The sequence below is a fragment of the Arachis hypogaea genome, chromosome 16, assembly GCF_003086295.3.
Source record: "Arachis hypogaea cultivar Tifrunner chromosome 16, arahy.Tifrunner.gnm2.J5K5, whole genome shotgun sequence".
NCBI lineage: Eukaryota > Viridiplantae > Streptophyta > Magnoliopsida > Fabales > Fabaceae > Arachis > Arachis hypogaea.
This window is the reverse complement of record NC_092051.1, coordinates 133,525,452-133,548,962: the sequence shown is the minus strand read 5'-3', so window position 1 is coordinate 133,548,962 and position 23,511 is coordinate 133,525,452. Positions and strand designations below refer to the sequence as shown.

Below are 23,511 nucleotides of genomic sequence, written 5' to 3'. Positions count from 1 at the left end.
AATATTTGACATGCTAACAATTTCACCATAAACTATACACTTTATTATTCTAATTCATTCCATTTTTTATAAAATACTATTTATTTTTTGTCATTTTTATCGGTAAAATCGTTTTATATAAATTTATTTCAATTTTATGTCTCTTAAAATTTGTAATAAGAATATGAAATGTTTAATATCTTCACTTCCTTATGGATAACTCGTTAAAAAAGGTTATTAAATAATAATGTCAGGTTATGATTAATTTATTTATTCCTTGTTATACCCTTTTCTTTTGAATTTTTTAATACTATTTTGTTTAGTACTCCATTTAACAAAATTTATTATTCAGTGTCATAACATCAAGTTTATATTTTTTCAATAATTTAATAATAACCATGGGTTTAGAAGTGAACTGCTGTTCGAACTACTTAGGTTATTAGACTACTGAGTCTCTAGTCCAACCACAAGTCGGCGATTAAACGAGTTCACCTGCTGATATATAGATAAAAAATAAAAAAATTACTCAAACATTTATAATTACTATTTAAAACACTTTTTTTATTTATTTTTTTATAATTTTTTAACTCAAATAAAATTAAATAGTACATTTCATCGAACATGTCATCGTGTTCTCTCCTCTTGGCAACTTGAAAATTGATATGGAAAGACGAAATTTCCAAGTCGGATGTAGCTACAGACTTTAATGAAACCGATTCGCTGACCTCATACAACAATATCCTGCAAGTGAAATGCTCTTCCGACACAAATTAAGAAACTATCAACTTAACAAATTCACGACAAGGAAAACAATAACCAAATCATCATTCATTCGAAAATTCAAAACACAACATTCGAATTATTTGAGAAGAAAATGGCAAGTTGCTATATTCATACACAGCCTTAACCTCTACACAACAACAATTTAACAAATAGAGAACCATAACACCTACATAGCTAATCCGCCAATTGAAATTGCAAAACCCTAAAGAATTTTGCAACTTAAAAGGGCAGTAGCAAACCGATATAACACACAGTCAACTTTACAAATTCAAGTAAAGGAAATCGGTACACAAATCATCAACTAGACAAAAATTTTAACCACAACGGTGGAATAATAATTAATCGGATACTTATTCACAAGGTATAATATCAATGAAAGTGTACAAATATGCATTGAAAATGTACATAATTTCAATACAGATTACTAAACAGAGGCAAGAGAGAACAACCATCATTCGGCAACAAACACTACAAAACAGCAAAGGAAAATCACACTATTACCAACTTCAAAAAGAATGAAAACCAGATAAACCCAATCATAAACACTGTTACCAAATTAAACCAAAAGTCAACCAAACTTCACCTTCCAAATCCAATTAAAAAAACCTCTTTGGTTCCTGCCCTAAACACCAATTAAATCACATTAACCAAAATTAACTTGAGGGAAAACACAAATTTCATAATCACGAGAAGTCACTTATCTTTTATCACAAATTTCATATCAAAAACACAAATCAATACTCAATGAATCAGAGACATTCAAATCCAATAATCCAAGTACTTCGGAGACATTCAAATTCTGCTTATAGCATCCAACAATATACAAATTTCCACCATTAGCATAAGAGTAAGCTTCTGCCATTAGCAACCATACAGTGTAAACTCCGCCTAACAGAGTGACTTTTCACCCTTAGCAACCATACATATAAATTTTCACAGAACTAATTTTGCACATAACAGACGGAATCAAACTTCAAACCAATGTTCTGAAAACCGGTTCGAACCGGCCAGTCGAACCGTGAACCGGACGCTGAAGCGGTTCGGATAATAAGAAAAACCGCAGAATTTGAAAACCGGCCTTAAACCGACAAACCGGCCGGTTATCGGTTGGCGTGTTGTGGGAACCCTAATTCCCTTCTCCCCTTCGCAGCCTCCACTTCGTCCAGCCTCCAGTTTCTCAGTTCTCATCACTCCAGCCTCCCACAGAACAGAACAACACCCACGACTCCACGAGGCCCTCAACGCACTCACCGCCGTCGCACTCACCTCCGTCGCGCCTTCAGCACCGTCACGCCGTCACCAGCGTCGCGCCGTCAGCTCTGTGGCGCTGTTGGGTCCGTCGCGCCTTCCGATACCTCGCGCAGTCAGCACCTTCCCGCCGTCAGCTCCGTCGCGCACACAGCTCCGTCGCACCCTCAGCCACTTCGCATGTCACCTCCGTCGAGCTCTGCCTCTGAGAAAGCAATAGAGAAGCGTTGAAGCGTTGAAGCGTTGTCCTTCGAGCTCTGAGAGAAAGCAATAGATTTCCTCATTTCCAGGTAATTTTTAATTTAGTTATGAACATGATTTTGTGATGAAATCTGATTCTGATGAACTGAACTCTGATGAACTGAACTCTGAGTCTCTATTCTCTGAAACTGTTATGAACTGATTTTGTGATTTCATTGATTCTGGTGAACTGAATTCTGATGAACTGAACATGGCTGTATCTAGATTGTTTGATGAACGGCCTATATGGTCCAAAAATGCTCTTACTGAACGCTTGCTTGATATCGGCTTAAGATTTACACATAGCAAGCTTAGAAGGTGACTTGCCCAAAATCTAGTCATTGGCTTTTTAATTTGCAGCAATTGAAATGCTAGATACTTGTGCAGTAACCTTTTATTCTTTATTCTTGTAGGCTTTTGTCTAGAATTTCCTACTACTTTTCCAATGGACCATTTCTAAGGTTCTGGATCAAGAAAGGATATTATCCACGCAAAGATCCTGATTCTCGCATGTATGACTCACTCCTTATGTGTAAATTTCTTAGTATATTTGTCTGTAGCTATTATTTAGGAGTTCTTTTCAGCATTAGAATCTTATCTGGGACGGGATTGTTTTTTATATAAATATTAATAGTTTATACTTTTCTCCAGGGTTTTGAGAATGCAAAATCTTCATCATGTCAATTAGTCCTTATAGGTTTTGTTATGTATATATATATATTGGATCTGATCTGATCTTCAATTAGTCCTCATTGGTTTTGTTATGCATCCTAAAACTGGATTTTTTCATGTACCTTGATATAATAACATTTGATTTTGGTGGCTGTCACTTTCTATGATTAGTATATTGTTCTTTGTGCTGTTTTCTCATTTCTTAAGGCATTTGTTTTATTTAGGCTAAAACCTAGATGGGAAGATATATGCACCTTTCGAGCATTCCCTTACAAGATGCAGACATCTTTACAGTAATTCGAGCTTGTTGATGATTATATTCAATCAGAAATAAATAAGCCTCCATCACAGGCATCTTGCACTGTAAGTTTTGTGAACCTTTATTGAATATCTCAACTCAGATATGTAAGTTAGCAAAGTACTCTACTCTGCTCTTCATTCCCCTAGCATGAGGTAGAGTTCTATGTTAACTATGGATGATATGGACTTTGTCCTTTTTTTCTTCCTCCTTCCTCTTTGATTGAATGAGCAAATAGGTAGCTGTTTTACTCCATAAAATTTTCTTCTATTCTGAAATTGTGTGCATATTGATGTTGCTATGTTATGTTTGATTGGTTGTTTTATTTTTTGACTTTTGAATTTGTATTTGAATGAGATTATAACATTCTGGTTTATGTAGTATTTTTAATTTGAATGATATTTTAAAGTTTACATTAGAATATAATTATATTTTCATGTGTTTATTTATATTTTATTTATTATTTTATTATAAAACGGTTTATTCGGTTTAACCACGGTCGAACCGGTTGAACCTATAAACCAATGAACCAGTAGCTAGAGCGGTTTGATGACCGGTTCGGTTTTCAGAACCTTGCTTCAAACCAAGACCCAACCCAAGATCGAAGAAGAAGAATCCAAGAACCGAACTTCAGAACAAAAATGCAAGGCAAGACCGAAGAAGACTTGAAGAAGAAAAAGAAACAAAAATTTAAGAAGAAGACCACACCCTCAGTGAAGATGAGGACGATAAGCCACTAACCTGGGTCCGTGCCGAGAAGCCAGCAAAGATGAAGACCCGGCGAGGACCTGCCGAGTTACTGGTCAGGCGGTGACGATGGAGGATCTGGGTTAGGCGGCGAGGATGGAGAAAGAAGCTGCGGTGCTTGGGACCTTGGACGGCGTCGGCGCCGAGGACCTTTGTCAGTCGGCGACCATGCAGGGCTAGGCGGAGGTCAACACCGTGAGGGTTTCTTTGAATCTGCTTTCTCCTGTACGTGTATCAATGATTGTTTCAGGGAACAAGGGGAGGGGGTTGGGTCACGAGCGAGGTTTGGGGTTTACCTGGGTCCCTTTTTTTTGTTAACAGATTAAAAAAAAAGCATCAAAATATTTTGGTCCAACAACAAAAAATGGGCCACAAGGCTTGGGCCCCTAATCAGCAAAAACTGATTACCAGTTTTAACACCTAATTACCCCATCTAACCAAAGACCTTCCCTCACGTGCTCCCATCAGCTTTTCCTGCAACTCCTTTTAAGGCCTGATCACTTTGTCCCCTCCATATACCACATGTCATCCCCACAGCCTGCCACCCATTATCTACACATATAGATACTATCTTGGTGTCTATACCGAAGACTTTGCCTCAAAATTATTATAAAAAGTGAAGAATATAGAATATTTTTCTTTTATACCTGTTCAGAGTATTTTTCAGCTTTTGAAGTGAAAAAAAAAAAACACTTGCTAACTTGTTCAGCTACGAACCACATTAGGAGGGTATTTGAAGGTTGTTATCTAGATTATTTCTTTATCAATAATAGGTTTACCATTGTAATTATTTTTTAGTGAGAGTACATAAAAAGTACATAGTATATAAGGTGTAATAACTCAACAAATATTTTCAAAAGGGGATTTTTCATTCTCTCCAACAATGAGAAGAACTTATTTCTCTCCCTCTCTTAATCCCTTCTGGTTCATCAAACCATCAACATCACAGCTTGAACAGCTTAGGGCATGAGATTTTCTTCATGGTGCGGTGAGCGTGGAGAGCAACTAAGCTGTGAATCAAATTATTAAAAAAAAATTGTGAATTGAGATCAATCCAATTTTGCCATTTTCTTTCTATCCCTAATTTTTCTTTCGACATTTTCTTTCCCCATTCTTACCTCTTCCTTCAAACTCATCCAATAGAGTTTGATGAGAGGCTATTTCGCAAGATTCTTTCTTGGTGAACATAGCTGTTCCGATTAACGAGTTGGAAGGAAGAAGATCTGAATCCCTATTACTCTGTGATTTATTGATTTCTCAAAATGGCAAACATGGCAAACAGATCCTCCCATTGCAGAGGTCGTGGAGCTACATTGGCTTGCTCTCATTGCAACAAGCAAGGCCACACAGAAGATGTATGCTATAAGAAGCATGGGTACTCCTCCCATTTCTATCAATGGCAGCAACATAACACCACCATCAATCACGTGATCACTGAGGGGCATGATGATATACTCAGTGACAAACAATTCCAGCTCAATTGTCTTCAAGAGAACACTGGAATATCAAGATCTAGATTCACTCCAGAGCAAAGATTTGCCTTGTTAGAGTTGATCAAAGACAAAAGTGTGCAGCAACAACCTCATAATGCAAATCAAATTTTGATTAATTCCATTCAAACTTCCACTCCAGGTAAAACCATTGCATTATATTTCAATGCGAGAATTATGAGCATTATCACTCCAAAATCTGCACTATGGGTCATTGATTCCGGTGCAACAGATCATGTGACTTTTGACTTAAAAGATTTTTTGCAAGTTTTCAAAATATTGATCCAATCAATGTGATATTTCCAAATGGGACCAAAACTATTAGCACCATCATTGGCACAATCACATTCTCTAAAAATTTTTTTCTCAAAAATATTTTATACATTCTTTCTTTTGATTTTAAACTGATATCTGTGTCAAAGTTAATCTCAAACTTACATTGTCAACTGTTAATCAATGATAAGTGTTGTGAGATACAAGATAGATCCACATAAAAAATGATTGGCATTGCTGAGTGTATAGAAGGGTTATATACAATGAGTAGAGAACCAGAATTATCTCACTTTCCCCCTCTTCCAACAAAGCAAGCTTCATTGGCGGCAACTACGACTACTACTCATCCCACCACACCTTCACACAGTGAGCACAACAACATTTGGCATCTTAGATTAGGACACATACCCATGCATAAATTGATTTTTCTGAAGAAGTATTATCCTTTTATAGATTGTATTGCTTCAAAATTTCCTTGTGATTCATGTCATTTTGCAAAACAAAAGAAATTATCTTTTAATCTTAGTACAACTAAAATAAAAGATTGTTTTGACTTAGTTCATATGAATATCTGGGGTCCTATTTCTGTCCCTTCCAATGAAGGACATAGGTATTTTTTAACTGTGGTGGATGACAAGAGCGAATTCACTTGAATTTTTTTTATGAAAACCAAATCTGAAGCATCACAATTGGTTATTAATTTTGTGAATTTTGTTAGAGTACAATTTGAAAAACAAGTTAAGTGTATAAGGACCGACAATGGGCCAAAGTTCACTCTAAAATCCTTTTTTGCATCAACTAGAATTTTACACCAAACTTCTTGTGTAGAAACACCAGAGCAAAACAGGATTGTAGAGAGAAAACACCAGCATATTTTAGGTGTTGCTAGAGCACTGCTATTTCAATCAGGAATTCCACATTGTTTTTGGCAATACGCAGTTGGTCACGCCATTCACCTAATTAATAGGCTACCCAGCACTAACCTGGATAATGCTAGTCCTTATAAGCTTTTGTATGGTAACTTACCTGACCTTTCATATTTAAGAGTATTTGGTTCTCTTGCATATGCCTCCACATTAACAAATTCAAGAACAAAATTAGACCCAAGAGCCAGAAAAACAGCTTTTCTTGGTTTTAAATTAGGAACAAAGGGTTTTCGACTTATTGATTTAAAATCAAAGGAAATTTTCATATCCAGAAATGTAATTTTTTATGAAACTCATTTTCCATTTTTACATTCCACTAGCACTGACATTTCTGTGGTACCCATTCGTACTCCACAATGCATTGATCTTTTTCAATATGATACACCATCCACACATCATTTGCAATCACCCACACATACCACACTCATAGATTCAAATGAACATTTCTCAAGCTCAATGCACTCACCAATTTCCTCACACACCATTGCACCCATTACCACACCACACACTAACAATGCACTTGCATCACAACACTCTGACATCATACATGACTGCATTACTAGAAAGTCTGAAAGAGTCAAGAAACCGCCTGCTTATTTGAAGGACTATCATTGTATGACAACCCACACAGCTCACTCTAGCAATGTTGCCAACTCTAACTCTTTATATCCTATCTCACAATACTTGTCATATGATAAATTAACCCCAAAATATAAGTCACTTTCTCTAGCCATCACCTCAAATCAAGAACCTAGCACTTATGAGGAAGCGACTGCACATGAATGTTGGAGAAAGGCAATACAAGATGAATTGACAGCTCTACATCAGAACAGAACTTGGTGTCTCACTGAAGTCCCAAAAGACAAGAAGGTTGTGGGTTGCAAATGGGTTTTTCGGGTAAAATTCAATCCCGATGGCACCATAGAGAGGCACAAAGCGAGGCTAGTTGCAAAAGGATCACTCAAGTGCAAGGAGTAGATTATGGTGATACTTTTAGTCCAGTTGTCAAAATAACTACCCTACGAGTAATGTTAGCATTAGCAGCGGCAAAGAAATGGCATTTGAAACAGTTGGACGTCAACACTGCCTTCCTTCATGGAGATTTGGACAAGGAAGTTTATATGAAGATACCACCCGATTTGGCTGTGTCACAACCATGTTTGGTTTGTAAATTGCAAAAATCTCTATATGGGCTTAAGCAAGCAAGCAGGCAATGGAACATTAAGCTCACTCAGACTCTTGTGGATGCTGGTTATAAGCAGTTTTTTGATGATCATTCACTCTTCATCAAGAAACAATCTGAAAGCTTCACTGCCATTCTAGTATATGTTGATGACTTGGTTTTAACCGGAAATGACATTGGTGAAATCAATTCCATCAAGTAAGATTTGGATGACAAATTCAGAATAAAGGATCTTGGTGATCTCAAATATTTCTTGAGGATGGAAGTAGCACGCTCTAACTCTGGAATTCACATTTATCAGCGGAAGTACACCATGGACCTTCTCAGAGATTTTGGTTATCTAGATTGCAAGCCTCTCTCTACTCCATTTGATTATAGTCAGAAACTCTCAAAGGAATCAGGTACCATTTTAACAGATAACACTGTTTACAGACAGCTCATCGGCCGACTCCTTTACCTCACAAACACTAGACCCGATATCTCTTATGCTGTGGGACATTTGAGCCAATTTTTGGACTGTGCAACCACTTCTCACCTACAGGCTGCTTTTCGTGTACTCCGATATTTAAAAGGCCGACCTGCAACTGGTCTCTTCTTCTCCTCTACTTCTAATCTGCATCTCACTGGATTTACCGACGCTGACTGGGCTACCTGTGCTGATACTCGTCGCTCCGTTTCCGGTTATTGCTTCATGCTTGAGAACTCGCTCATTAGCTGAAAGAGTAAGAAGCAAACCACAGTTGCCAAGTCCTCTGCAGAAGTTGAATATAGGTCTCTTGCTGTTGCCACTTGTGAAGCTAGTTGGTTATCTTTCTTAATGGATTTCATTGGCTTGCCGCTTCAAAAGTCTATCACTCTATTCTGTGACAACCAGTCAGCCATTCACATTGCCAATAATCTCATCTTTCATGAAAGAACTAAACACATTGAAGTGGACTACCACATTGTTCGTGAAAAGTATTTGTCTGGTCTCATTCATCTTATGCCAGTTCGTTTCAAGGATCAACTTGCTGATTTTCTTACCAAAGCTCTGCCACCGGGTCCTTTTCTTGCTAATGTTTTCAAGCTAGGATTGTTAGATTTATACAATTCTAGTTTATGGGAGGGTGTTATCTAGATTATTTCTATATCAATAATAGGTTTACCATTGTAATTATTTTTTAGTGAGAGTACATAAAAAGTACATAGTATATAAGGTGTAATAACTCAACAAATATTTTCAAAAGGGAATTTTTCATTCTCTCCAACAATGAGAAGAACTTATTTCTCTCCCTCTCTTAATCCCTTCTGGTTCATCAAACCATCAACATCACAGCTTGAACAGTTTAGGGCATGAGATTTTCTTCAAAGGTTACTCCAAATTTTAATTTAGTTGGTGTTTATTTATCTGTTCTAGAATATTTTTATAAGTCTAATATTATAAAAATGAATTTAATATAGAATATAAAAAGTTTTAAGGAATTGGTTCAATAATTAAGTATTTTTTTTAATTCCAAAAAATAGAGGTGTTAAAATTTAAACATTAAATCGTTCATCTAATTTAATTCAAATCGAAAACTGATTAAAACCGCACTAATTTGGATTTGATTGGATTTTATTTTTTGCAAACCGCAAGAATCGGACCGAATTTCAAATTTATTCTTAAAACCGATCCAATCTAATCCAAACCGCATAATATGCTATAATATTATTATTGTTTTATTATATTTATAATTTTACTTATAATATGTTTAATTTGTTATACATTTTTATATTATTGATGTATTTTTATTAAATAAACATCTTATGATCAAAAATTAATTTATTTATTTATTTTAATTAACTTATAATTTTAATTCTATTTTTATATTATTGTTGGTCTTTCAAAATATTATTGAGACTTGTTATGTCATTGTTAGTTATTTAAAATTTGATATTGAGACTTGTTATATATATATTTTATTTGTAAAAGCACAAATCCAATCCAATCCAAACCACACCACAAGTAAAATTAGTATTCGGATTGGATGAATTTTTTATTCAAAATCGATCCAACCGCACCGCGAACACCCCTATCAAAGAATATGTTACAAAGAGGACACTAACTCCTCATAACTCATCCTAATGCCTAATAACTCACACTACAAGAAAAATGTTGAGTACCGTCTGATTTAGCGGTGACGATTACCGTTGTCTTTAGCGTCAGATTCAGCAACGAATTTGATGAGAAATTTGCCATGCCAAATAATTACCGATGAATAGTGACTTCCGACGGTAAAATCTCCGGTAATTTTTGGCAGGAAATCATGACAAATTCGCGCCAACTATAGCGTCAGATTTAATCCGATGGTAAACACGTTTAATGAAAACGCTGTGTTTTGGTGATCCGAACTACGTTACCGTCGAAAATATCTGCTGATAAACCCGACAGTAATGGTGTCCTAAATTGAAACCGCGAACCCCTCCCCCTTCATTTTGAATTCTTCTTCTCTCTCTAAACTTCCTCTCTCTCTAATCTCTCACCTCCCAATCTCTCTCTAGCCCCTACTGCCACTCCTGTCGTCGCTTCTCCAACCGCCTCCGCTGCTGCCCTGCCCTGCTATTGCTGGAAAGACCGCCGCCACTTCCAACTGCCTCGTTCTCCTTTCTCTGTTCCTGCCACATCACACCCCTCCTCTTTCAGGTTCTTGATTAAAATTCTTTCTAATTTATGTTTAGTTAAGTTTAATTTTATTTAGTTAGTTTGACTTTAGTAGTTAATTAGTTAGATTAATTTGTTGTTTAGTGGATTTTAGGTAGTTATGATAAGTTAGTTTGGTTTATTGAATTCTGATTTTAGCTAAAAGTGTTTAGAATTCTTTTGAGTTGTTGATGAAGTTGCTAAAAATTGCTGTCGAGATTGGTTGAAACTTGTTTGATTGTGTAGAAATTCACTGTTCCAATACCAATTTTGTTGAATTGTGATTCTAGAATTGTCTGAATGATGTTTAACTCTTACCTGTTTAAATGTTGGAATTATTTTGATTGTTTGAATAATTCTAAAATTCCTGTGTTAAGGTTATTTTTACTGAAAAGTAGACTGTTTTAATTGTAGTACAGCTGTGCATGAGGCTTGTATGAGTATATACAATACAAATCTTAGTGCTTACTTTTTTATAATTATAAAAAGTATTTTTGTTTAATTTTTATAAATATTTAATATTTATTTAATATTTTTATATAATAAATAAATAAATAATTCTTATAAATGACTAATTTAAGTAATTACATTGTAGTACTTTAGTTTTAAGTTGATCCATGCATAAGAATTAGCATAGTTATTAATTAATATATACTTTGATAAAACATATCATTTTATATTTATTATTTTTTATTTTATAACCTCATCTAAAATCATAAAAGTGTATGCTTTGATTCAATTTGATGTATAAATGACAAAAATGAATGTTATTAGTTTTTTTTTGTTTTCCATTGTATTTCCCAATTCGGCAGGTTAAGAACTAATTCGTTGCGGTATTGAACTCCATTTAAGGGTTTGCCGCTGGCCAATGGGTCGCTGCATGCACAAGGTGGAATTCAAACTTTCGACACTTGCTTAAGCAGACTAGTGAACTAACCACTAGACCAACCCAACTTGGTTGAATGTTATTAGTTGGTGAATGCATGTTAAACAATAGTTAATGTATAAGAGCGAAGAAAATTGAGATTTAAACAAAACTAACTCAAATTACAACTAAGCCAAGATAATGCTGTATCCAATAAAATCCACATTCAAAGTAAAAAAAAAAAAAAAAGAAACAAACATACATTACTGAAACTATCATGAACCTGAGTTGCATGCATTTAATTTATATAAACGGCTAATAATTCAATAAAAAGACAAATCAAGAATAAGAGTTTAAGATAAATGTTTAATAAATTTACTTGGTGAAAACACTTATTCATTCTAATACTTAAAGTTAATGCTTTTTTTTTCTTATGTTGTTATTTATTAGTATTAATTTTTTATAATATTAATATAATACTAATATATTTACTGTACAGACGTGACGATAGGTAATAGAGGTAGGTCCAGTGAGTCATCATGTGATTGTGGTAGAGGGCGGGCTGCCATCAAATCTCCCAAAGTTGCCCAATCATTACCTTTTATCCCGGCTACCCCGTCGACTCCTGTGGCATCACAGGCGAGTCTGTCGAGACAACAATTTATCATGGTTCCGAATCCGAACTGGGTGCCTCCGTCTGCTGTGCCTCCCGATAGATGCAGCGACTCCGTCGATAGAGCTTGCGATGGGTGATACCTCCAATGCTTCCGAGCAAGATATTCCTCTACCACCGCCCATCATCCGGCTGAGAATTTGATCCGATGTCATGTAGTCATGAGTTCAATTTTATAATATTTTGTTTATCTTTAGTTTGTCTATGTTAAGTTTGCTTATCTTATGTGATTATTACTGTGCAGTTTGTTCTGTGACAAGTTTGTACCAAACCACAATACTTACACACAGGGGATATCGGAGGTTATTAAGTACATGTATGACTATCCATGGCTGACCAACACGCAGATCTTGACTGAGACCAGAGAGTGCTAGTTTTAAAAGCGGGCGATAAGAACCCAATTTGGTTATCGTCCCGAGGGAGGAGGTGCAGAAGCTAACACAGGAGTTTCGCCAGCATCAGGAGCAATTTGAGCAGAGGTGCACGCGTTTCCGCCAGTTTAGACCTGACGGAAAAGCTGGAGCAGCTCGAGCGGCTGCAACAACAGATGGAGGAGTATAGCCAGCAAATACGCGCTAAAGGCAGTGGCGCTGTTACTACCAGCGGTGCTGCTGGTTACCCCGACAACGCTGCTGGTGGGCCACCGATAGCAGCACCTACTCTACCGCCTCAGCAGGGGGACCACGATACCGCCATTGACGATGATGACGATGATTATCAGGATCTGTAAGGGTTAGGGTTTGATGCATTTTTATTTTGTTTAGGGCACATTTTTCTACTTCTTTGACATTTTATTGTATTTATACCATTTATTTTTAATAAAATAATTTGTTGATTTCTGTTAATTTTAGATTTTTTATAACAATTTCATTAACAAGAGTTTTAATTTCATTTGATTGTTAGTTGTGGCCAAACTACGTACAAAAAAACAAAAAAATTTACTGGCGGATGTACCGTCGGATTAATCCGATAATATATTTTGGCACCATTTCGCTTCAAATGGTGCCAAAGTTATCGTGGAATTAATCCGACGGTAATCATCAATCCATGCTCGACAATCCATTGAAAACACCGACGAAAATCTGATGGTAATTAGCGTTAGATTAAAAATCCGCAGGTAAGGGATTTTCGACGCCGTTTATACCGTCAACTACAGGCCGACAGTAATGTACTTAGTGACAGATTTATTTGATTAATCTAACGATAAATCCGACGTTATTCAATGTTTTTCTTGTAGTGTCAATTTTATGAGGTTAATTGTTACATTGTAACCATCATTCTAGTATTAAATAGAAAAATGTTACAACAATAACTATATATAAACTTAAGAACATCATATGAAGAGAGACCACAATAAGACATCATCAATTAACTTATTATGATGAGTAGCTCATGAAAAAAGCAGCCATATAAAAGAAACTTGTAACATCATACAATCCCATAATATATGTACTATTCTAAATACGTGCACTCAGGTATATATGATCTCTAACTTAGTTCCTCTTGCGACCCATGCTAATTTGAGTGTCGGAGTCTTTGCAGGAACACTCTCCACTATTGGGAATGACGAACTCGGGACATTAAGAATTTGAAATAGAACAATGATGACATCATGTCTACGTTTTACAATTTTATTCAAATAACTCCTAAATTCGAAAGAGGAAAAACACTACTGAACACGGTCATAACCAAAACTAACTCTTTTTTAATTCTTCATTCCATTTTATAGAGTTTTCTCCTTTTAATGTTGTTACCAAAATAACAACTTTACACCTTATTGAACATCATAATTTAATAATGCTACACATTCAAATCTTTTTGTTAATCCAGTTTAACCAAGTTAGTCTAATATAACAAAAATCAATTATGACTAGTATTATTTCAAATCTTATTGTTTAACTTGGTTGAACTTGATTCATAAAAAGAATTGAATGTGTAACATTACTCATCATGATTATATTTATTATACCTATTTTGCAGAGTCTAATTATCTTAAGTAGTAGGGTTGTCAAACAAGCCAGTCCTAGTCCATTTAGGCCCAATCTGTTTAAGTCCGCTTCATTTGCAGGCTATAATTTTCAGTCCAGACTGTTTATGGTCAGTCCGATGGGTTCAACGGGTTGGTCTGTTTACTTTTCTATTTTATTTTTTAAAAAATTTTTTGACAAAAAATATCACTTTTAGGTAAAAAAACTTTAAACAAGCAATATTTTTTTTAGTTGATGGGTCAGATTTTCGAGTCATATCAGGAGAAATATCGACTAAAAATGCTACTTTTTTTTTTTTAAAAATGTAAACAAAAAATAAACGGACCACCCATTTATCCCGTCATTTTTTCAGGCTAATCGGGCTCAACTTTTTTAGTTCGAAATTTAAACGGACTTAATTTTAGAGGCAAAATTCACCTATTTAAATGAGTAATCGAATTGATTTGATAAATTTGATCATTTTAACGGCTCCATTGAATAGTGCTTACTAGTTCAGATTCGCTTTCATGTGTAACCCTTAGTATTAATTTGAGAGATATGAGGTGTAATAGACCTTTGATCTCTTCTACCTTTTTTTTTTTGGTCAAGTGGATTGGACAAGCCCCCAATCCTAAGCATTAGCCCCATGCTTCACACACCCACACAACACACTCACACACACTATATGGGTATTATGGGTTCTTAAACAACAACCAGCCTCAGCTGGGATTCGAACCCGGGTGCAGCTTGTAAGAGGCATATAGGAATGCCATCTGTGCTAGGCCTCCGCTGCATCTCTTTTACCTTTTTAAGACGACACTATTTTATATTTTTGCAGTAATTTTTGGGCCTCGTTCAGAACATTTTTATAAATAAATGTACATAAAAATGATGCATACATGTGATCTAAAACAAAAAGGATGGGAAACAAAATGAAACAATGACCTTGCCAAAAAAAAAATGAAACAATGACCAATTTTTAGCACTATAAAGAGAAAAAAATTATTGTTTTTCTAATCATCGTTGTACTAGTTTGCTCAAACTAACCCTCTTCCACATAATAACTTTTTTCTTAAAAAATAACTAAATTGCTAAAAACTCAAAAGTTTGCAAAGTAAATATTTTTCCAAAGAGGAAGTATAGAGAGCCAATAGAATATTTGTACAATGTATACAATGAAGGTTTAGAGATGTCTGATTCAGTATTAGAGATATAATCATTAGTGTTATTTTTTCCCATTAGCTGAAGTTTTTGGGATGAGTGATATCATGACATGGTATCAGAGCTCTAATTTTTGGAATGCGTGGAGTTCACCAAAATCAGCTTAAACTTTTGGGATGAGTGGTTTCATGACATGAGATATTTATTATCCGTAATTCATTGTACACATTGTACAAATATTCCATTAGCTCCCTAACAGAACTCTTCTCCAAAACACATGACGATCGAAAAATCAATCTTTCATAAGGGAATTCCCACTTACAAATTTCTTTTTTCACTAACTGGTGACAAATCATTAATTGAATTTAGTGCAGTCTCTTCTAAAAATAATTTTTTTGAGACGTCACTGTCTTATATTTTCGCAGTAATTTTTAAGCCTCGTCCAGAACAATTTCATAAATAAATGTACATAAAAAAATGCATACATGTGATCTAAAACAAAAGAATGGGGAACAAAATGAAAGGATGACCTATTTTTAGAATTATAAAGAGAAAAAAAAATTATTGTTTTTCTAATCATCGTTGTACTAGTTTGCTCGAACTAACCCTTCCACATAATGGGCAATGCTAGGTAACCAAAATATTATAGATAATAAATAAAGGTATATGACTAATAGTATTTGCGTTGATAAGAGAGTGTGAATCACTCTCCTAATTTAATTGACACAATTAAATTTTTTTTATCATTAATTATCTTTCCTTATTTAATTATACAAAAAGTTAATTCTAAATTTAATGTGAATCAAATTACGAAAATTTCTCCTTCATTATTATTACATGTATTTATAATTGTATATTTTTTCTTTTAAATAAAAATTTCAAATTATTATATTTTTAATTAAAAAAAACTCAAATCACCTAAATACATTTTATAAAAAATAAAATATTTTAAATTTGATCAATTTTTATTTATTGAAAATTAAAAATATCTAAAATTGTTGGTTCATGACCTGCAAAATAAAATAATAAATAATAATAAATTAGCACCAATTTATTGATTATGGATATTATATATATAAAATTATAAATATTATACGTATAAAAATATGGATGTTAAATTAGAGAATTTAACAACTTCTGGTATACAACTCATATTTTACATATAGACTATTATAAAATAAAAAAATTAAAATTAAAAAATAAAATTTAAAAAATAATTATTAACTCGTCGTATTAAAATCAATAAATAAGTATACATATGAATAGTAAATAAAAAATATTAAAATTATGATCCTTTGGTGTACATGTAAGATAATTTGAAATATATAACAAGACACATAGTTTAAAATTTGGTAATATTAATTGTAAAAATTTGTTAATTATAAATATTATATGTATGAAATTATGAATGTTATGAGTATGAAATTATGGATGTTATTAATATAAAATTTTGGATGTTATGTGTATCTTACTTAATTATGGATGTTATGTGTATGAACTTGTGGATGTTATGAATAAATTTGTCAATTGAATAAATTAATTTAGGTATTTGACATTTTTTTTTTCAAATCTAATTATAGTAAAATTTAGAAATATATGTGAATTAAAATAAATCATTTTCACTTTGAAAAACATGAAATAAATTTTTAAATTATCAAATACGGTGATTTAAAAAATTATACGTTGATTTAAATGTATAATGTCTTCAAAAATAAAATATTAAAATATTTTGAATCATGATTTATTAGTATATATGTAAAATAATTTGAACTACATAATAAAATATAGTTTAAAATTGAATAATATTAATTGTAAAAATATATTAATCATTGGGTGAGTCCGTCTGTTGTACAAATTCTTCAGCACCTTTTGCCATAGGTATTGTATTAAGGTCAAAATCAATTGTCATACAAATTACAATGATAAAAATAATTTCTTGTAAAATTTCTTGACTTATACACTATTGTGCTTGCAATGGTGTTATTCTTGTGATTTTTTAATGAATATGATTGAATTAACATAAAGTATATATTAGGATAAGTTTCATGATTCATATCTCCAATAATTGATGATAAATACCATAACGGACAAAGAATCAATTGCAATTATTTAATGTAATTGATATTATAATTACCGTTGTTAAATATAATTATTATTAATCTTTATTGTATTTTTATATATAAAAATCAAATTATAAAAAGGAATATTAAGTATTGATTACAATAGTGCCTAATAAAAAGGGATATAATTATATCATTAATTAGCAGATTTAATAAGAACGGTGATAAGTAGAATGAACGGTGATAAGTAGAATGACAAGAGAGTGAAGTAAAAAATAAAACTGTTATTAAGTGATATAAATGAAGTAAAATATAGAAAATTTTGGTTGATTATGGCTGAAAAATTTTGGTTACCAAACTTTTTCCCACATAATAACTCTTTTCTTAAAAAATAACTAAATTGCTAAAAAATCAAAAGCAAAATAAATATTTCCCCAAAACACATGACGAAAATCAATCTTTAGTCAGGGAATTCCAATTACGATTTTCTTTCTTCACCAACTTGTGACAAATTATTAATTGAATTTAGTGCAGTCTCTTCTAACCTCTCCTTCCTTACCAATCTTCACCCCCACCCTTCCAAGCTTCCTCATGGCGGCAACAAACGCTTCATTAAAAGCATCAGCATTATTGGCAAACTCAGCCACCGTGGACCGCGACGCAGGGTCCGTGTACAAAACCTGATCCGATCTCAACAACCCTTTTCCGGCCACCAAGTTCCGGTAATACTTGTTGTCGAAACTGGAGGAGGAATCGGGATCAAGAGCAACCACAACCTGTGGATCAGGGTTTTGAGGGCACTGTGTCTTTAACTGTTCGGCGTAGTTGGAGTCGAGAGTAGGGTCCAGCGGTGAGGACGCAGAGAATGAATATAAACGGTTAGAGAACTCGTTGCAATGTGAGAAGCCTATGGTGTGTGCTCCTGAGAGTGCTATCATGTCGGTTTGGGTCAAGTTGTGATTTGAGAACATTGTGTTTAGCTGCTTTAAATTGAAACTTGATTTTGGAAGGTTTCCTTCAACGTTTGATGATTTCGAAATAAGCCCATCTTTGCGTCCAAGTTCTACGTTGAATGATGGTCCCCCTAGCTGAAATAATTGCACATAACCACACAATTACACAAAAACAATGTTACCTTGCTGGTAAATTTTACAATTTTTCCAAACTTTTATAATCAACAATAATTTATATTTATATTTATAAAAAGTGTCTCGTTAGAAATTAATGGAGTATTTGTACGATGTGTACAATGGGTTATTTATTTGGCTTAATATGAGTTAAAAATGAACATCCAGGATAAAATACTACTAATTTCTCAAACACAATACACCCATCCTATTCAGAATAACCATTCAAGTACCAAAGATAAGACATTTGATATCCTACTGAATCGAACATCCCTATACCCCTATTGTACACATTATGGCTCCCTATACTTCCTCTTAAAAAAATTTAAACATAAAAAATAGATCATTTATATTTATATTTATTAAGAAAAACTTTTAAAAATTAACAGTTTTTAGTATTTTAGTCAACAATCTAATACAAACACTAAATTATCTTTAATAAATAAATTTTACTAATTTATATGTGTAAATTCTGTAAAATATAAATGCAAAAAAAAAATGCGCAAACTATATTAATTCATGTGTGTAAAATTTTATTAAATATAGATACAAATTATATATTTTTTGTATACAAAATATCTATAAATATGAGTGTAAGTTATTATTAATTAAATACCGAAAAAAATAATAATATTTATTGGTTATATAATATTACTCTTTATCAAAATTTACACACATAAATTAATATAATTTATACTATATTTATTAAAATTTACATACATAAATTAATAAAATTTATTTATTAAAAATAATTAATATTTATATTAGTCAAATGCTCGCTAAAATCACTAAAGCCTGTTGGCCACATAAAATTTCTTTTACCAAAAACGTATACAAGCTAAGTGCATCAAGCATTCAAGCTGTTTTTTTTTTTTTTTTTACTCTTTTGCTATGATTAAATTATCATTTTGACTTAAAAAATGCAACTTTTGTTGAAAAAAATAATCTTATAAGTTAAATTTGCGTTAATAATCAAAATAGTATACATAGATTGCATGTATCTGTCAATTTTGTATTGAAAAATCAGACAAATTGGTTTATGAAAAAGAAATACACCAATGAATTAGATTAGTCTTTCCCAACTATCAGTTAGAAGATGACCTTTTACAATTGTATCTTTAAAGATGCACTCGCAATTTTTAAGAAAAAATGTTGACTACTATAATAGCTTGAATAAGTATTTATTTAAAGCCTATGGTAAAAAAACTAATCCTGAACATTATCGATGGTCATATATAATTTGTCGAAATCCTTTATGAAAATATTAAGAAATCAATATTTTTAATTTTATATTTAAATCAACAATAATTAATTTTTTATAATAAAATTGTTGCCCTCTTAACACTCTCCAACACTTATTGATATTGACTTTTTTATGGCTAATAACCATCAAATATCATCAAAATTATTTTACAACTTAAGTTACTTAGTTTAGCTTTTTCTAAATAAGAATTAAAATTTTATTTTTTAGTCCTAGTTATTTTATTAAAGTTATACAAATATATGTAAATGAATAAATATAAAGTAAAGACTGGTATGCAGTTATTTTCGTATGAAATTAATAGCTAACAATCTTTAGATGATTTGACGAAATTATCATTATATAAATGAATAAATATAATGGTAGTATGAAATAATTTGTTAGCTTACGAAGGAAATAACATCTCTGGTAGCAAGGGCCAAAATGTCAGCGCATGAGACGACAGCAGGGCATGAAGCTTCAACAGCTTGCTTTGCTTTGATGACAGTGTCGAATCCATCTCCTGGAAGTGAAAGATTTTCTGAGTGATCCTTCTCTGCATCCCCATTTGCCGACGATATCATCACAGATGCATCGCAACCCTATCCATTTTCATAATTCATACACAACATTCATACTCCACCACCACTTTATTGTTGCAAATATTATATGCCATGTACTAATTATATTCTTAATTAGCTAGAGTCTTAGCAAATTTTTCTATTACCTACAAGTCTCTCAACTTATATTTGCAAATATTCACAAATAATAATAATAATAATAATAATAATAATAATAATAATAATAATAATAATAGAAGAAATGTTAGACCATCAAAATTTATTATTTTGATTATTAATTAGATATCAATATTTAAAAATATAAAATAAAATATATTATTAAATTATTAAATTAAAAAATTAAATTAAAAATTTAATTAATAATAAGTGATAATAAAAAATAATAAATTCTGATGATATTTTAATATTTTTAATAATAATAATAATAATAATAATAATAATAATAGTAAAACTTGTAATAAGGAATTTATCTAAAATAAATCTAAACAACTTTATATACATTAGATATGTCATTTTTATAAATCAATAGATTTTATTAAATAAAAATAAAATAAGATAAAAAAACGTAGATTATAGAATTTTAATAAATACAGAAGATATTTATATATAAATAAAAAAATTATATAAGACTAATTGGACTCAATATTCATAAGATAGAGTCTCGAGCGTGTTCGTTTGTTTAAAAAAAAAAACCATGAAAAGTGGGTAACGAGCGTACACGTGTGCCCTTGTATATTTTTTTATTATATTTTAATTAAAAATATTATTAAAACACTAAAATTAGCTATCAATATATATTTATGTATAAATATATATGTGATTTAATTTATTTTTAATGTATATTTATATTCTAACATATATTTTATACTGATAATTAATTTTAGTGGTTAATTTTAGTGTATAGATAGCATAATCCTATTTCAAAAGCTGTGTCCAAAGTCACCCTCAACAATACCATTTCAAACGTGCCTTTGAAATTTTCTGGTGAATGAGACAAGATCAAAGTGGAAATGGAAGAATAAATCTTCAACAACCATCCAAAATTAAAGTTAATTAATTCATGATGTGTTTAACTAATCAAACATCAATGTATATCTTATGGATGGAAAAGTATGAGGAGTCAATGGAATATTTATACAATGTGTACAATTGAGGTTTAGGAAGTATTAGATATAATCATTAGAGATACAAATAGTTCATTGTCTTCCTAGCGGCGGAATCCCTATCTTATAGATAAAATTATTTATATTTTTTTATCAATTTAAACTTCTAAAATAATTAAGTGGTGTTATAAGGTAGTATTAGAGTTTTAACTCCCTAAAATCTAAAGTTTAGAGACATAAACTTTTTTATCTCTGTCAGATTAATCTTTTAGCTAGCATAAACAATTATATACACATAATGATTGTATATATACAGAGAAGAGACTGAGTCATTTACTTTATTAAACATGACTTTGTCAAGTACATAATCTATTTTTATTAATTCAAACGGTTGAATCTAGACATAATATATGACACTACTGAAAATGATGCTTGCTTAATTAAGAAAAAAGGTAAAGTTCCTGTAGAAATTTAACATTGAAAAATTATTTCAAAAATTGTGATGCAAACATATATAAAGAATCGTGGTAACTTGGTAAAAAAATGATTATGTGAAAATGTAACATGAAAAATAAATAGTACATATACACGTACATGACAGCGCTTGAGTATATTCAGAGGAAGAAAAACACATGAGGAATCGGAAAACTAACCAATGTAAAATTATATATGCTTTCTTTGTTCTTAATTACTTGAAAGAGATGAATAGTGTTTTAACTTGAGAGACAAAAATCTCAAGATAAACAATTTCAGTAATGTTATGGTGACAACAAAACAATCAATCGAAACAATTTAAATTTATTTTATTTAATATTTATTTATTGCAGAATGCATTAAATAAAACTAAAAATAATAAATTTTGACTATTTTTTATTAATATTTTTTTGCTACCAAATATTTTTGAAATACTGTATATAGTGATGATGAGTTAGTAGTATGCAGTGGAAACCTGAACAAAGCAGTCATGGAGAAATAGACGGAGGGTTGCTTGTCCAGTTGTGAGAGTCTGAGTAAATTTATTGGTCACTGCCTCTCTAACTATGGATTCCACGTTTGGACAACTTGAACTGTAGAAATTCTCCACTAATTGCCCTTCACAACCCTTACTCATAATCATCGAAGCAACCATAACCACACCTATTAATAATGATATCTTTGCTAACAACTCCATCTCCTTAATTAATAATTCACACTGATGATGATATATATTATATTCTTCTGCTTCAGGAATGAATGAAGTAGCTAGTGGAATTGGTATCACTACTATACATATATATAGTTCTGATTCAATTAGGTTGATTAATTACTCGGTTACCCTTAACGTTAACATTATGCATGTATGTCCAATATATATAATATTAATTAGCAGGAAGCTGTCTTGGTCCAAGTTTAGCTAGCTCATTTAAGTTTAACTTGTCAAAATAATTTCTTGTTTTGTAAGTTTTCTTTCACATTTCCCCTCTCTATAAAATCAAGTTGTAAGTACTTGGTCATGCAACTATTGGGAAAGGAAAGGTGAGTCATCCTTGATTTGATTTTGACAATATTTTAATTATCAAAATAATTCTTCAAAAATTTGATAGTCACTAATTCTTTTTCCTAAAATACTATAAGGGAAAGTTTAGAGGCCAGCAACTTTTTAAAAAGTTGCCTAATATTTAATCATTAAAAGAAAATTGAATGATCTCACACCATTAAAAACACTATTGATGGCCAATTAATGATTACAAAACACAAAAGTTATATCGATTTTCCCTAACACTCCTCATACTATAAACTTAATAATTGTGAAAACATACTCTTTATTCCATTTGAATTTATATTTTAATCTAATTAGATTCAAACTATTATGATTTAAATTGAACTTATTTATTTGATTTTAAAAATGTTAACTATTTAAAACTTTTACTTTACATTTTTTTTAAATTTAAAAGTTGGATTCGATATATTTCATATTTAGAAAAAACTAATAATTAAAAATGATAAAAAATTTAAAATTTAGACAGAATATAAATCGATTCAATCAAAATCATAAAAATTTAAATTATATTATATTAAAAAACAAAGTCAAATCGATATAATATAAATCACTATCATTTGAATAAAATTGAATTACAATAAAAAATAAAAATCAAGTTGATACGATTTAAATCATAATAAATTATATCAGTTTACCTTTTAAATCAATTTAAACCATATTTTAAACACTATATTTTTTTAGTTGTTAACGATATAT

At 31.7% G+C, this 23,511-nt stretch overlaps 2 protein-coding genes and 1 long non-coding RNA gene across 3 annotated transcripts; 2 read left to right on the top strand and 1 right to left on the bottom strand.

Annotated features, from left to right (window-relative positions):
* The first annotated feature begins 1,874 nt into the window (after nucleotides 1-1,874).
* On the top strand, nucleotides 1,875-3,643 carry LOC112755078 (uncharacterized). The gene is made up of 4 exons (XR_003178895.3): nucleotides 1,875-2,300; nucleotides 2,476-2,568; nucleotides 2,664-2,762; nucleotides 3,147-3,643. It is a non-coding gene; the product is annotated as an uncharacterized lncRNA (long non-coding RNA).
* A 4,455-nt stretch (nucleotides 3,644-8,098) lies between these two features.
* Nucleotides 8,099-8,557, top strand: LOC140180250 (uncharacterized mitochondrial protein AtMg00240-like). The gene has a single exon (XM_072220703.1). It carries the CDS (start codon nucleotides 8,099-8,101, stop codon nucleotides 8,555-8,557), a length of 459 nt encoding a protein of 152 aa, XP_072076804.1.
* An 8,931-nt stretch (nucleotides 8,558-17,488) lies between these two features.
* LOC112755077 (peroxidase 55) lies at nucleotides 17,489-22,562 on the bottom strand. The gene is made up of 3 exons (XM_025802977.3): nucleotides 22,225-22,562; nucleotides 20,002-20,193; nucleotides 17,489-18,312 (listed from the first exon to the last, which is right to left on the bottom strand). Exons 1-3 carry the CDS (start codon nucleotides 22,444-22,446, stop codon nucleotides 17,740-17,742), a joined length of 987 nt encoding a protein of 328 aa, XP_025658762.1. The 5' UTR covers nucleotides 22,447-22,562; the 3' UTR covers nucleotides 17,489-17,739.
* Nucleotides 22,563-23,511: the final 949 nt, after the last annotated feature.

Excerpts from the sequence above, each read along its gene's own strand:
- LOC140180250 (XM_072220703.1), top strand. The coding sequence starts at position 8,099 with ATGGAAGTAGCACGCTCTAACTCTGGAATTCACATTTATCAGCGGAAG.
- LOC112755077 (XM_025802977.3), bottom strand. The coding sequence starts at position 22,446 with ATGGAGTTGTTAGCAAAGATATCATTATTAATAGGTGTGGTTATGGTT. Across the intron at positions 20,194-22,224 it reads TCCATGACTGCTTTGTTCAG|GGTTGCGATGCATCTGTGAT; the intron begins GTTTCCACTGCA and ends GAAAATGGATAG. Across the intron at positions 18,313-20,001 it reads CCAGAGATGTTATTTCCTTC|CTAGGGGGACCATCATTCAA; the intron begins GTAAGCTAACAA and ends CAATTATTTCAG.